This window comes from Bufo bufo, chromosome 7, assembly GCF_905171765.1.
Source record: "Bufo bufo chromosome 7, aBufBuf1.1, whole genome shotgun sequence".
Taxonomy (NCBI): domain Eukaryota; kingdom Metazoa; phylum Chordata; class Amphibia; order Anura; family Bufonidae; genus Bufo; species Bufo bufo.
In genome coordinates this window covers 37,393,227-37,405,988 of record NC_053395.1, presented here as the reverse complement: position 1 = coordinate 37,405,988, position 12,762 = coordinate 37,393,227, and the positions used below count along the sequence as shown (strand labels likewise).

Below are 12,762 nucleotides of genomic sequence, written 5' to 3'. Positions count from 1 at the left end.
TGCAGAGGAGCAGGCTTCTACATAAGTTCGATGCCGTGTCAGGCAGGCTTAACTGTCTTGATGGTGTAGATCCTTGTGACCTGGATTTTGGGTATAGATCTGAGGACATGGGCTGCTAGCACATCCGCAATATCCAGTCCCCATAGCTGTGTGTGCTTTTATTGTGTCAAAAAAACGATTTTACATACAGTACAGACCAAAAGTTTGGACACACCTCATTTAAAGAGTTTTCTTTATTTTCATGATTATGAAAATTGTAGATTCACACTGGAGGCATCAAAACTATGAATTAACACTTGTGGAATTATATTCATAACAAACAAGTGTGAAACAACTGAAAATATGTCATATTCTAGGTTCTTCAAAGTAGCCACCTTTTGCTTTGATTACTGCTTTGCACACTCTTGGCATTCTCTTGATGAGCTTCAAGAGATAGTCCCCTGAAATGGTTTTCACTTCACAGGTGTGCCCTGTCAGGTTTAATAAGTGGGATTTCTTGCCTTATAAATGGGGTTGGGACCATCAGTTGCGTTGAGGAGAAGTCAGGTGGATACACAGCTGATAGTCCTACTGAATAGACTGTTAGAATTTGTATTATGGCAAGAAAAAAGCAGCTAACAGTCTATTCAGTAGGACTATCAGCTGTGTAAGAAGCCCAAGGAGCTGTTACTAACGTTTCCGGAGCCCAGCACCGCCCCGCATCCTCCGAATCTCCTCCCTGCTCCCCGACGTCACAAATCTACAGCGCCGTAATCTTGCGATGAGCGAGCTAGCACATGCGCAGTGTCGGCATAGTGTTCCTTCCCTGTGCTGGCATCAGCCTCAGGGAATGAACTGTGCATGCGCTAGCTTGCACATCGCGAGATTACGGCGCTCTAGCTTTGTGATGTTTGGGAGCAAGGAGGAGATTGGGAGGATGCTGGGCTCCTTCACAGTGGGCGGTGCTGGGCTCCTTCACAGTGGGCGGTGCTGGGCGCATTCACAATGGGCGGGGCTGCACTCCAAGAGTCAGAGAACGCTGGACTCATCTCTGAAGCATGGAGGAGACCGGACTCATCTAAGGTAAATTTACATATATGGCAGGAACAATTATTTTAGGTTTTTCTCTGAGCTGGTAGTTCGTTCAGAATTGATTTTAATATCGTTATTAATGTATTAAAAAGTATTTTCAGAAAAGTGAGTGGATAAATGGACTTAAAAAGTGATGACAGGTTTCCTTTAAGCCATGTTTCACACCAAGAACGGGCGTGAAAAATGATTAATGAGCCCGTCCACGCCATGCCCTCTTGCCACTTTGGAAAAGTGATGTGAGCGGGGCAAAGTCACAAGTTTTGCCAAACAAAAGCCCAGTGGTAAGACTTGCGACACCGTTACACTACTTTTGGCGTGAAAAAAGAAAAAGGGACCTGGTAACAAATTTTGTTTTATTTACACCTATAGCATCATCATAATCCACAGAGATTTACAGACATTGTCATCACTCGCTGTCCCGTGTGGGAGGAAACTGGAGTACCCGGGGGAAAACCCACAGACACGGGGAGAACAGATAAACTCCATGCATGAACCTTTCCTAATCAATAGTGTCTTCAATGTGCACTGTTATGGTATATACATAAGTAACTAGAGATGAGCGAATTTCCAGTTATGAAATTCGTTCACACTTTGGTTACTGGTAAAAGGTGAATTGCGTTATGGATTCCGTTACCACGGACCATAACTGAATGCCTTTAGAGGCATTCCGTTATTCATTCAGTCTTAATAGAAGTCTATGGGCTGCATAACGGATCCATCCCATTTCTGCTATGCAGGAGAGGATTCCCCTGCATAATGGAAACGGGACGGATCTATTCCCATCCTGAACATTTATGGCATATCTGCAGGTCTTGCTTCTGAGAACCTCGCTTATGATGAAACTGGAGGAGTCCACTGGCCCCCAGTTTCAGATACAGTTCAATGAAGAGGCGGCCATCTTTGCACACTGCTTTCTTCTTTGAAGTCTTTCTATAAAAATCCCATAAATCTATCCACTGAACTGCATGGAGAGTCTCCGGCTGATGCACTCTGCACACACTGGTCACCAGACCCTCAACTGTTAAGGTATGCAATAAATGCTTATAATGTAAATTTCTGCAATTTTAACATACTTTGGGGGTAATTTATCAATCCCTACAGCCAAAACTCGGACAGGAAAAAAAGGTAGCAAATTTGACCTTCTATGCAAAAATGTGCAACTTTGATTTCACACGTGCTTCCTGACACTGGCTCCTCTAGGGTTGCGATGCTCCCTGTAACCTCACTGCAGACCATCACTGGCCACGGCAGTGACCAGCGTACTCTTACGTCATGACAAATGGTCACATGACACAAGGGGATATGGTCACAGCCGAGGCCATTGATATGTTTACAGCGAGGGAGCACAGCCGAGCATCGTAGGCCTCGGGGAGAAGGAGTGGGGAGCCAGCGCTAGGAAGCAGGTAAGCAAGCTCAACCCCTTTAGGCCCCTTTCAGACGAGCGAGTGTCTCGCTGCGGACCTGCAGCGAGGCACCAGCCTGAACTTCCAGCACTGCTGGGGTCACATGGCATTATATTGATTTTATGATGCTATGTAACCTTTAAAGTTCTGGAATGTATAGGATAACACTGACAGCATTATGTCAGTGTCATCTAATACATTCCAGAACAGTAAGGGTTACATAGCATCATAAATCAATATAATGCTATGTGACCCCGGCAGTGCTGGAACATCAGGCCGGGTGCCTCGCTCATCTGACAGGGACCTTTAAAGGTTTAGAAGTCATTTGACAATAAAGTTATGCTCTTTGGCCAATGATCTTAATGTCTTCTGATGACATCATCAGTCTACAATTACTTAGTCCTCCAGCAGCGCTGCAGGTTTGCTGCTAATGTTCATTTCGATCTCCAGTATCTCCACGTAGATGATATTTCTCCTCACCCCTTGGAGTAGGTGTGACTAAACTCCGCGGCTGCGATTCTATATTAGACGATCCTGGAGGGGGACAGATATATATTTCAGCCAAGCCGTCAAAAACAGTTGCCATTTGTTTTGTTATTCTACACATATTCTGATGTATCCGGCAGGGGGAAAAAAGTAACATCTTTCTCACCTTCTTCGAGCCAAGGGCTGCCCATTACCTGTTTGCAGGCTCTGTAGATATTCAGATACCTACTCAGTTCCCTCAAAACCCATCCATCTGTACAGTAGGAGGAGGGGGATGCAGCTGCAGCTTCTCTCTATGGCTTCATTCCCACTGCAGTATTATGCATCAGTATTTAGAAGCCAAAACCAAGAGAGGATCTGAAACACGGAAACCATGTCTTTCCAGGATACTTTCCCTTGTATGCTCCACTCCTGGTTTTGACTTCTACAAATACTGAACAAAATACACAAGTGTGAATGAGGCCTATGTCTATTAGGGCTCATGCCAACGACTGTGTGCCGGCCGGTGCTGCAAGTTGCGGTCCGCAACGCACTGGCACCGACCGTGGGGCTGCAGCATGCAGATCGTGGACTCATTCACTTGAATAGGGTCCGCACCGCAAAATATTGCATGCACTACTTTTTTTTTTTCCTGCAGTACAGGGGCACGGACAGAAACCCCACGGAAGCACTCCGTAGTGGTTCCGTGCCTCCGTTCCGCATCGACCTTCTGGATTGCGGACCCATTCACGGTCGTGGGCATGAGCCCTTAGAATGCATGCTGTGGGAGGGGAAGGTTGGAAGAAGTGAAGACGCCTGATTTGCACAGAAAGGTCACCCACTTAGCAGGCATGGAGGGGGAAACACACAACCTCTGGCTTTATTAAAGATATACCGCCGTGGCCAGTGAGATATAAGGGTCCTTTTATACAGGGCAATTAGAGCCCGAACAAGTGCCAGTCAATGATATACCAGTCCATCGGCACTTGCTTTTACATGTCCGATGCAAACTGTAATTACGATTGTTTATCCCCCATTGACTTTGCATATTGTCGGCAGCACATCCCCTCGTTTATACAACGCTGATGATTTGTGAGGCCGTGTGAAAGATAACCCACTGACATCTTTTACATGAATCAAGGTGTACTAGTTTTCTTTTAACTTTTTCTCACCGTTTTTGAGATAAGAAATGCTGTGCCTTTCCAAAATGCCTCGTAGTCGCTTTATCTCCTCAGACGAGTCGGCGTGGGCCTGAAAGATAAACTATATAATACATCCCACCGAATATAACAGCGCCACCACACGGCCGTATGTCTGGGTTGATCGAGCGATTCTGTCTGCTGGTAACTTATCAGTGTTCCCCATTACACGCTGCATGAGTTCCTACGGTATGTATGTATGTACCTTCAGGGACCCTTGGACCCGGGATTTAAATTATTTCGGTTCAGATAGCCAGATGGCTAATGGATTCCCGTTTGCGGTCTATTTTAAAATATAACGTTTATTTACTATTCTTTAAAAATATATACGGGAAGACAAAAAAAAAGAGAAGAAAAGGAAATGTCTTAAAATTAAAGTGCACTTGTGCTTGGCAGCAATCAATATTTTGTTTGTTGGTAATTTACTGCTTGTGTTTGCAGTCACTCATTCTTCGTGTAACTACCTCTCTATCCTAAGGAATAATTCCTGATCTACTTTCCTCCTCCGGGTTTGTGGAAATATACCCAGATGACAGCTCCCTGTCAATCCTGCACCGGAGAGACACTAATATATATAGCTATGTTCCTTTGTTCAACTTCAATGGATAGAGGGTTGCTGTTTGTATCGGCTACAGCCGGTGTCTGCAGCTCCTGTGATAGTCATATAGTTAAGCCAATAGGATCCATCTCTACATCTGGTCTGGCACCGAACTGACCAGTATTATTGTCAGGTATGCTCAGTTCGGTGCCAGACCAGACGTAGAGATGGATCCTATTGCCTTAACTATATGACTATCACAGGATCGCCGCCAACTCATTGGAGAGTGGGGAGGGAAAGACCCACCCACTGAATATATAAATGCTAAATCACCTGGCGATCTTGTTGATAGTAGCTCCATTGCCCCTGAAGACACCACATCCGTGGTGAAACATGTCGGGGGAGCTGCTAGTTAGGTTTTAAGCGAGTGTGTGTGCTTGGTGTTCGGCTCCCGGTGAGCTGCAGACACCGGCTGTAGCCGATACAAACAGCAACCCTCTATCCATTGAAGTTGAACAAAGGAACATAGCTATATATATTAGTGTCTCTCCGGTGCAGGATTGACAGGGAGCTGTCATCTGGGTATATTTCCACAAACCCGGAGGAGGAAAGTAGATCAGGAATTATTCCTTAGGATAGAGAGGTAGTTACACGAAGAATGAGTGACTGCAAACACAAGCAGTAAATTACCAACAAACAAAATATTGATTGCTGCCAAGCACAAGTGCACTTTAATTTTAAGACATTTCCTTTTCTTCTCTTTTTTTGTCTTCCCGTATATATTTTTAAAGAATAGTAAATAAACGTTATATTTTAAAATAGACCGCAAACGGGAATCCATTAGCCATCTGGCTATCTGAACCGAAATGTATGTATGTACACACCTTGCTGCACTGCTCCAGTGAGTCAAAGCTCTTAGGCTGGTTCTGGTCTAGCTTTCCATCGCTTTCATGCTGCAAGGTCTTTTTCAAGTATCCGGCTTCTCGAAATATGTCTTGAAGACGTTTCTTGTAGCCCTGTGAAGTAAAAGGGAGAATAGGTGAATAAGCCGCATCAAAGGATAACATAGAACGCCATAACGTGCTATTCACACAGTAACTGCACTGTACGACATGGGATTGACCTGGTCATGCTGGGGGGGTGGTATGTGTAGACATTGTACCTGTTCAGTGAGGAGTTCATCATATAAGGACTGTTCTGCTTCGTCCCACTGTTTTCTCATTGCTTCCCCGAGAGTAGGATAGACTGCAACCACAAGAGCGACCGTTAATGATGGACTCTGAGGAGCTGCACATATCTCCTCTATAGGGCCATACCTAGCAGAGAATGCGGGTGGCAGACCAGTGGGGTTTCAAACGTCATAGAGTAGACGCAGGTGTTCGGCTCTGATACCGCAGCCAACTTGTTCTTCCGTCCACAGACAAAATGAACCTGTAGCCAAAATATATCAAAATTAGGTGATATGTATAGATAGAAGATCCACAGAACATTCACACTACTCGCATCATTGACACAAAGCCCAGGATCTTGTCTTTTCTTAAAACCACCTTCGAGCTCTTTGACACGAGCGGATGCCGTGCGGGTAATCTACTGTGTGAAAGAGAGCCAAGCCCCGTTGCGGACAGCAGAGACACGGAGCAGTAACATGACTGATAATGCTCTGTCCCTCTCTGTGACCTTTTTACTACAAAATCCCAGTGAGATAAAGTTGTCACTGGGATTTTGTAGTAATAAGGTCACAGAGAGGCACAGAGCATTAGCAATCATGTTACTGCTCCGTGTCTCTGCTGTCCGGAACGGGGCTTGGCACTCTCTCACGCAGTGGATTCCACGCACGGCATCCGCTCGTGTGAAAGAGTCCTGATAGGTCTAACGGTAGATGTGTTCAGCTTTTCCTGTGACCTCCAATATAGTCTAAGTAGTACTGGACAACGGGTATAACCTCTCCACTGCACTAGACCACCGGGGAAGGTGGCATTCATCTCTCCACTACATCGTCAAAGATGCTGACATTCACCTCTCTCCTGCCCTAGACCTCCGGGGATGCTGATGTTTACCCCTACAGTACTGTCATAAGGGAAGCGTGCGGTATTGCCTCCACTACCTTAGACTACCAGGGGAACTTACATTCATCTCTCCACTACCATAGACCCCCAATGAAGCTGGCATTCATCCTTCCACTACCAGAGAGCACCATGGAAGCTGGCATTCATGTCTCCATGAATACATATCATACTTTCACTACCATAGGCCATTAAGAGAGCTTGCATTCATGTCTCCACTACCCTACACCACCAGGGAAGCTTGCATTCATGTCTCCACTACCCTACACCACCAGGGAAGCTGACCATTCATCCCTCAACTACCACAGACCACCAGGGAAGCTAATCGTTCATACTTCCACTACCTTAAGTGATACTTGAAATAGCAGTAGTCTGAAATTAATCTTCCTCTTAATCTGCGAGGGTCTTCTAGTCCGAACGGTATGGTACTTACATATGATGGCTGTGTAGGTTATGACTACTAAACTATTAATACCAGGACTCACTGATGACCCTTTAAAAACTAACAAAACCTATAAGAACCATGACCAATCTAAACATTATTACAATCCCAGCTGACTGCACTTTTCGATTTCTTGCTTGCCACGGCGTGCTCAGATGGTGTTTGTTATCTATAGTGCAGTATATAAGGGTGAGATGCAATGAATGGATCGAGGGAAACCTTTGTCTGTCGGTTCTTGTTTCCACAGGAATCTCCTGATCTCATCCACATGCCTGTGAAGGTATAGTTCTCGATTTCCCATTCTTGCCAAATTCTAAAACAGAACAGAAGTAGCCTCAAGAGTCAATAAATGAATAGTGTTGAGCGAACTTCTGTTTTAAGTTCGGCGTCTAAAGTTCGGCTTCCGGTTAGCGGAGAATCCCGATATGGATTCCGAATTCCGTTGTGGTCCGTGGTAGCGGAATCAATAATGGTCATTATTGATTCCGCTACCACGGACCACAACGGAATTCGGAATCCTCCGCTAACCGGAAGCCGAACTTTAGACGCCGAACTTAAAACAGAAGTTCGCTCATCTCTGTAAATGAAGGTACATAGAGCAGTCGTACAGTCCTATGTTTGGCCCATCAGGAGGCGAATCTTTAAAAAAGAAAGTTGTTTTTTTTTTAAATCTTTTTCCTTCTGGATCGACTCCAGTTTCTGATGAGACATGGCCCGAAAATACACGGCCTGAATGCGCCCTTAATAAATGTTAACACTTACCCTAAAATCCCACTGTAAGCGTTCCAGCGGAAGGTCTGCTCGTGCTGAGTAACGTTGTGAAAAGGGCAGAACTCGTATTTGTATCTATTGTGGAGAGGACAAAAAGGATGCTACATGGAGATTACATATACCCCGATACTGCCCCTAATCAAAGTCTGACTAGTCAATACTTGGATTTCCCTATTTACAACCCCCTTACACAGAATCCGAGCCCCCCATCCTGCCATGATGTTCTGCTGGTGGCAAAAATGACTATTTACTTACGTGGATTCCACAAAACTGAAACACTTTCCTGCCAACCTGAAAAGATGAGGCGGTCCTGCAAACACAATGCAAATAACCATGAATCCAATGGATCAACAGCTAATCCCCCATCATCCAAGACAACCACCTCAATCTTTAGGGGCAATTTTTTTTTTTGTTATGATTGCATTTTTACTCATTTCAGGCTTAAAATCATATTTTCAATTGGTTCTTATTGAAAATACTCAGCAGCTTTGTCATAAAGGGTTAACTTCTGCGAAGGTGTGAGAATCCTACTTTCACTTTGTGACGGTCATCTAATAAGGCCTCTTACACACGACCGTTGTTGTTTTGCGGTACGTTTTTCACAGATCCGTTGTTCTGTACGTGAGTTTTTTTTCTCTTTGATTTAAGTCCACTTCCGTTCCGTTATTGCACAAAACATATCCATATGGTTTCCGTATTTGATCAGTTTTTTTCTTCGGATCGGAAACGGAAACCGTAACGTATTCAAATAATCACCAAACATATGAGCAATATGGGCTGGGCATAGCATTTCTACAGTATAGATCCGCAAAATACGGATGCGTTCCGTATTTTTTGCGGACCCATTGACTTGAATGGGGCCTCGGACCGTGATTTTTCGGACAATAATAGGACATGCACTACTTTTTTGCGGAATGGAAACGGAATGCACATGGAGTACCTTCCATTGTTTTTGCGGACCCATTGAAGTGAATGGTTCCGCATACGGGTCACAAAAAAAAAAAACGGAACAGAGGTAGAAAGAAAATACGTTTGTGTGCATGAGCCCTAACACTCATCTCTAAATTACTAATAGTTCAAAAACACTTATTTAAGCCACATTATTATTAGTACGATAAGAATTGAGCTATAATGAGTGTTTATAAGGTCAGAGATAAGGAGCCGTCAGCTGAGCTGCCTGATGGAACACAGTAAAAACACACAGAGACTGGAGAATCTCAAGGATGTACAGAGAAAGAGACTCCGAATTTTTAATAAGAACCAATTGAAAAAAAAAAAAAAAGATTTTTAGCTCAAAATGAGTACAATGCAATAAGAATAAAAGTTAAAGGTGTTCTCCAAGCTTTTAGGCCTGGGTTCACACTTGAGCGTTTTACAGCGCGTTCAAACGCGCTGTAAAACGCTCAACACATGAAAACCAATGCTTCCCTATGGCCCTGGTTCTCACTTGAGCGTTTTACAGCGCGTTTGAACGCGCTGAAAAACGCCCTACGCTCAAACAAGTTCTTGAGCTTCTTTGGGGCGTTTTGACGCGCGTTTGTGGCCATAGGACACTGCAGTCAATCACACAAACGCGCGTCAAACGCGCGTTTACTATTTCAAAAAACGCGCATAAAAACGCGCGACAAAAACGCGCGTTAAACGCACATATAAAATGCGTTCAAGTGTGAACCCAGCCTTAGGGAAATCCGTCCATTCTTCCGTCTTGTGGAAGAAAGACACTTATAGTACTTACCTCTCCTCTGCACTTATACAAGCTGCAGGCTCTTCCACTCATGTCCCGATGGAATGTGTGCCCTTTTCTTCCCGTTCAGCTGCATAATAGTAAATGAAGATGAACATGAAAAAACAAATAAAGGGTGCACATCCGGTCGGGGTCTGAGCGGAAGAGCCCGCAGCCTGTGTGAGTGCTGTGGTGAAGGGGACATCACCGAGTAATAAGTACTAACTTAACTTTCTTTATTCCACAGGACAGAAGAAAGGACTGATTTCCTAAAAAGCCAAGAGAACCCCTTTAAAGGATTTATTTTTTTCAAAAACCAGTGCTACACCTGTCCACAGGTTGCATGTGGTATTGCAGCTCAGACCTATTCAATGCACCGTAGACAGGTGTGGCGATGTTTCTGCAAGAAAGCAGCCATTTTGTTCTGACCCTGTATAACCCCTCTAATTAGGGATCAGCGAAGCGAGCTTCGGATCCTAGAACTGAAGTCGCTTCACTCAAAACTTTGTTTTAACGATGTACGGAGATCCATCTCCGTAAAACATTAAAATGTACGGCCTCAGACGAGGCGAGGTACCAGTGGGAACCGAATCCGAGTTCGGATCCAAGTTTTAATAACTCACTTCACCTCGTCGGAGGCCGTACATTTTAATGCTGTACGGAGAAGCGACTACGGATCAAGGATCCAAAGCTCACTTCATTCATACCTACCTCTAATCATAAAGCAGGTTCTGAAACGAGAAAACTTTCGGTTATGTAAATTCGGCATCAAACCAGTGTTACCTGAGACCGGCGCGGGATCTGTCCTTGGCTGAAGCTTGTTGGTTTGTGATAAGAACGGATTATTCAACCTTAAGAAGAAATGAAATATGAGGTCACTGCCACCTGTTCATTCACAGCTAGAGGTAAATAGGAGACGCCAGCGAGGCGACAGTACGGCCCCTTTCACACGAGCTCTACACATTGGACTCGCAGCGTGTGTCAGCGAGAGCACCTGTCCTGACCTCCCAGCACTGACTGGGTCACATGTAGTGTTGAGCGAACTTGTGTTTTAAGTTCGGCATCTAAAGTTCGGGTTATTGAAGTATCCCGTTATGGATTTCGCTACCACGGATCATAACGGAATTTAGAATCCATAACCCGAACCTGAACTTTAGACGCCGAACTTAAAACACAAGTTCGCTCAACACTAGTCACATAGCATTATACTGATTTATGATGCTATGTAACCCTTGGAGGTCTGGAATGTATTGGATAACACTGACAGCATTACGTCAGTGTTATACAATACATTCCAGACCTCCGAGGGTTACATAGCATCATAAATCAATATAATGCTATGAACCCCATCAGCGCTGGGAGGTCAGGACGGGAGCTGCAGCATACTCTCGCTGCGAGTCCAATGCGTGGAACTCGCTCGTGTAAAAGGGGCCTAAAGCTGGCTATGCACACTAGGTAGAAGCCGACTGAACCCGAATTTCAGCTCCATGAGCCGTCTGTGTGTATGGGGGCCTCCCAACAGAAGATATCAGGGTAAAGAAGGATAAGACCGTTGTTGTGGTCCGCATTTTTTGAGGCTCGGGTGCGGACCCATTCACTTCAATGGGGCCGCAAAAGATGTGGACAGCACTCTGTGTGCTGTCCGCATCCACTGCTCCGTTCCGTGGCCCCGCAATAAAAAATTTAGCATGTCCTATTCTTGTCCGTTTTGCGGACAAGAATAAGCATTTCTACAATGGGCCGCCCTTTCCGTTCCGCAAATTGCAGAAGGCACACAGGTGGCTTCCGTTTTTTGCGGATCCGCGGTTTGCGGACCGCAAAAAAACAGAACGGTCGTGTGCATGAGGCCTATGAGACTGGATTTCAATACCTCGTCCTCTGCTCCATGAGGCTGGCAGCGTCTTATTCCTCTCTTCCCACTGAAATAAACATTCTCGGCTGAGCTGAGGGTGCACGCATATGGGGGAGTCGGGAGCAGACAGCCAGCATGTCCGCGGCATGCTTACAGGGGTTCTCCCACTGCAGTAAGGGATGGCGGATCACAAGGATACGCCATCTCCTTGATTAGTGGGAGTCTGACCGATGGCACCCCCACCAATCCTGAGAAAGAAGGTCACTAACCTTTCACACCACTTTGCCTAAACCAACAGTACAAGCGACCACAAGGAACTCCATAATATGTTTTATCAGAAATGTCTCGACCACGAAAGTATAAAGTATTTTTGGTCCGTGTACAATCGGCATTATTTGCAGATCGCACACGGACCCGTTCATTTCTGTGGCTGGCGAAAAAAAACGGACAGCCATGAAGTACCAAGCCGTCGCACGTTAATAACTGTGGATCCGTCAACAGCAGCTGATGGATAGAATCACCTACCCAAATGTATTGGGCTCCTCCACAATCTTCATCTTTGTGGCTGTCACATCATAGACTAAAAGACAAAAGAACACATCGTCATCGGTGTAAGAACCACAGAACTTCAGGCCGGGCCGTCGCTCCAGCAAACACTTTCCGTATCAATTCTTCCCACTTTTCAAGATCTCTGCTTGCTGTCATTTAACAGGAGTATCCATTCATTGCTTCCATTGCATGCCATGGACTTACAGGGCAACTACTATCCCCAGTATAACCAAGTCCCAGATAGCAGTTACAACTAAAAGTCCCATTCCTGTCTGAACTACAAGTCCCACAATCCCCTGACAGCGTGGGATCCAGAACATAGGGAATGCCATAGATATACTGAAGTAATAGCAACATATCCCAGAGATGCCTGACATTACTGCCGGAACTACAAGTCCCAGGATACACTGACGAGGCTGTCGGCGCTGCGCCACGCAGAATAACGACGCCAGGAATGCTGGGACTTGTAGTTCGAGCTCTTAAGGACGGGGCTATACTTCTGAATACAGTCACCAGTCTTACCAAAACATAGGAGCAGCCACAAGCAGGGCGCCATGACGCGAGGTCACATGACTCCTCCACTAGCCGGAAGTGGAGCCGCGAAGCACTCAGGGAACGATTTTGTGGGTGACGTTCAGGAGCGGGACTTGTAGTGAAGCGGGCGGGCAAATCTGTGTCCGGGCGTC

General features: G+C 45.4%; 1 protein-coding gene across 1 annotated transcript; it reads right to left on the bottom strand.

The window, feature by feature from the left end:
* Positions 1-2,643: 2,643 nt before the first annotated feature.
* GNPTG (N-acetylglucosamine-1-phosphate transferase subunit gamma) lies at positions 2,644-12,676 on the bottom strand. The gene is made up of 11 exons (XM_040439947.1): positions 12,599-12,676; positions 12,053-12,107; positions 10,459-10,526; positions 8,208-8,262; positions 7,944-8,027; positions 7,401-7,494; positions 5,993-6,107; positions 5,839-5,921; positions 5,561-5,692; positions 4,112-4,190; positions 2,644-3,008 (listed from the first exon to the last, which is right to left on the bottom strand). Exons 1-11 carry the CDS (start codon positions 12,630-12,632, stop codon positions 2,902-2,904), a joined length of 906 nt encoding a protein of 301 aa, XP_040295881.1. The 5' UTR covers positions 12,633-12,676; the 3' UTR covers positions 2,644-2,901.
* Between the last annotated feature and the right edge of the window lie 86 nt (positions 12,677-12,762).